At 35.9% G+C, this 2,983-nt stretch overlaps 1 protein-coding gene across 4 annotated transcripts in view; it reads right to left on the bottom strand.

Annotated features, from left to right (window-relative positions):
- Positions 1 to 2,126: 2,126 nt before the first annotated feature.
- Positions 2,127 to 2,983, bottom strand: part of LOC105132351 (alpha-glucan water dikinase, chloroplastic-like) — a 17,607-nt gene continuing 16,750 nt past the window's right edge. For 3 of the 4 annotated variants that reach the window (XM_011035804.1, XM_011035806.1, XM_011035803.1), the window contains 2 exons: positions 2,921 to 2,983; positions 2,127 to 2,546 (listed from right to left, as the gene is read on the bottom strand). The exon at positions 2,921 to 2,983 ends at the window's right edge or, in 2 of these variants, runs on beyond it. In XM_011035804.1, the coding sequence (XP_011034106.1) occupies positions 2,342 to 2,546; positions 2,921 to 2,983 (268 nt within the window). In that variant the 3' untranslated portion in view covers positions 2,127 to 2,341. The remainder of the gene's footprint in view (positions 2,547 to 2,920) is intronic. The other variant, XM_011035805.1, reaches the window with a different exon arrangement.

Below are 2,983 nucleotides of genomic sequence, written 5' to 3' on the forward strand. Positions count from 1 at the left end.
TTGATCTTCTACATCACACGAAAATGACTGGTGCTAAACCGGCACCAACACCATGCGTATCAAATGCTTAACTCTCAAAATTCTCAGGAGATCCTTTTACTGACCTTGCTGAATATAGAAGCATGGTGGGAGCTCTTCAGTATTTGATATTAACTAGACTTGATATATCCTACAGTGTCAATCAATTATGTCAGTTTCTCCATTAACCAACAAATATTCATCTTACTGCTGCCAAAATGGTGTTAAGATATCTTAAAAGTACTCTACAATTTGGTCTTTAGTTTAACAAGGGTTCGGTTCACTTCAACTCAATGACTTTTGTGACTCTGATTAGGCTGGTAATCTAGATAATCGGAGATTTACCTCAGGATACAGCATTTATCTAGGCTCATGTCTGATCTCTTAGATTGTTAAGAAACAATCTGTAGTGGCAAGATCAAGCACTGAAGTTGAATATCGATTAATGGCACATACAATAGCTGAACTTTACTAGTTGAGAATATTACTGAAAAAACTCTATATCTTTACTGATTGCACCTTGCATTTTAGGTTGATAATATCAGTGCTTTAATACTATTGGCAAACCCTATTTTTCAAAAATAAAACATATAGAGATGGACTATCATTTTATATACGAAAAGATCTTTAACAAAGATATATAAGCCAAATACATTTCTACCTCTAAACAACCTTCAGACATCTTCACTAAGGGCCTCTCCTCATGTTTTTTTTTCACTTAGAGACAAACTAATGGTTCACGATCTTTCTATCAGTTTCAAGGAGGCTGTTAGAGATAAACCTTCTTTTGTTGGTGTTGATTAGTAACAAATAAGATTATGTTTATCTCAAATATAAAAGATAAAGATGTATCATAAGTATGTTTATCTCATTATATTCCTACCTTAAATTGTTGTATATCAGCTATAAATACAAGTATAATAAGCCGATACTTGTAGTCAGCTTTTCCGCAATTCATTTAAGAATTCTAACTATCATACCAGACAAAGATACATCTTGGATGTCCATGCAACTTCTTTCCATAAATCTACCAAAGATGGCTTTCACAGGTTTTCCTTTACCATTACACTGTAATAGCGTAGTGTAGTAAACTACTTTATCAGAAATTCTTTATTTTCATCCATGGGTACGCCTTTCATCTTTTTCTTTCTCTATTGTTTTCAGGATTTATCAGTACATTCATGGTGCAAACCTCACGCAGGCACCGCATGGATCTTCAAGCATTGTAAAGCTGTCTCTGTCAACATATTACAAAGGGACCCCTCCGCAACAGAACCCTGAACTTCATTTGGTGTTAGAAAAATGGAGGGCTAAATGCTTTGGGCAGTTTGGAAGTTTTCTGGGTTGGCTAAATGATAACATTAATGAAGTAGAAGCTCGCAGGACCAGTCTAGGTGAGCACTGGAATGGAACTCTAGAAAATAAAAATTCATACATAATTGCCCAATATTATGCCCCCTACCATCTCCCTAGGCATTTAGATAAGCATGGATACTTGTTTCAGGCTTTGATGCAGATAGGTGCTCTGGGCACTTAGATAAGCATGGATACTTGTTTCAGGCTTTGATGCAGATAGGTGCTCTGGGCACTTAGATAAGCATGGATACTTGTTTCAGGCTTTGATGCAGATGGGTGCGCTTCTCATGAACATGATCAAGGGAAATATCGATTTGCTAAAGGTCAAGATTAACATCAGAAAACTATATTGATTTGGGAATGTGATTATGTGATGATCAGTAGTTATACTGTACAGATAACAATTCGACCTGATATTTATTTTTCATTACAAAAAGCTATTTAAGGCAACAAAACTTGGATTATAGTTAATCCCAAAACTCAAAATTATAAATTAATTAAATTTACCCAAATCAATTAAAACATAATCAAACAGGTTAACCTTATCTAAGTTTAACCTAGTTAACTCTCTTAATTTTTTAAAAATATGATCTGGTTCAAGTCCCGGATTGACCCGGTGTACTGGGTTAGATTTAATAACACTGATATCTAGAATTTCTGTCGCATAGCGTTTCTTTACATTGCAGTCGCATGCCGCATGATGCATCGAACTGCAGTAGCATGATGTTTCAACTGGGAACCAAAACACTTACAATAAATACAACGGTGGTATTATTAGGCAGGTAAATGGCAGTGTACATCATTGCAGTCAACAGGAGCTTGGCTATAATCAATGCTGTAGTTTGAATTTATTGTTCTTTTCATTTCCTGATTATTCATATATTTTCCCCTTTCTTCATTTCCCTGTTATTTTTCTATTTTATACAATTCTGACTAGCACAATCCAATTCCGAAAAAAGATAGAAGATCACATCTGGGGTCTTGTCTGAACTACATAGACCTTACCATCACGTATTACACCTTCAATGTCTTGAGGAGATCCATACAGCTCTTCAATTGCACTTCCTGCACGAGCGATGCTAGAGAGGATTGTTCGTCGAAAGTTATCATCAGTGATCAATGGATCAGATGAATAGTCGAGCACAACCTTCTCTTCTTCATCCATTGGCACACTGCAAAAAAGTTAACTACTGATTAGCAAATAATAATGATAATGATAATGATAATGATAATGCAATCCTTCCAGTATGATTTAGTTTCCACGTAGGTTTATTTATTTCTGGGCTACATTGAGCATCTAGCCTATCAAAAGGTTTTAAGCCCATTATGGGTATCCGGTTCATATGATTGCAGCTAAGTTCTATCAGACTTCCTGCCACTCATGTTTTGTAATGGGCATGACAATTGCTGAAACAGATTAAGCTGATTCTGCAGAAATTTCAAGTGCTGAACTGATATTATCAATCTCCTCCTGCTATCCACCGTCCCTTCTTCCCTGTTAAACTCATTGTATATCCACTCTGTCAGAGTTTTCTGATTATTATACCTATCATAAAGGCCTGCACCGGCATAACCTTCTAGATCTTCACCATTGGAATCAGATCGGAAG

Source organism: Populus euphratica, unplaced genomic scaffold (genome assembly GCF_000495115.2).
Source record: "Populus euphratica unplaced genomic scaffold, PopEup_1.0 scaffold85.1, whole genome shotgun sequence".
Taxonomy (NCBI): domain Eukaryota; kingdom Viridiplantae; phylum Streptophyta; class Magnoliopsida; order Malpighiales; family Salicaceae; genus Populus; species Populus euphratica.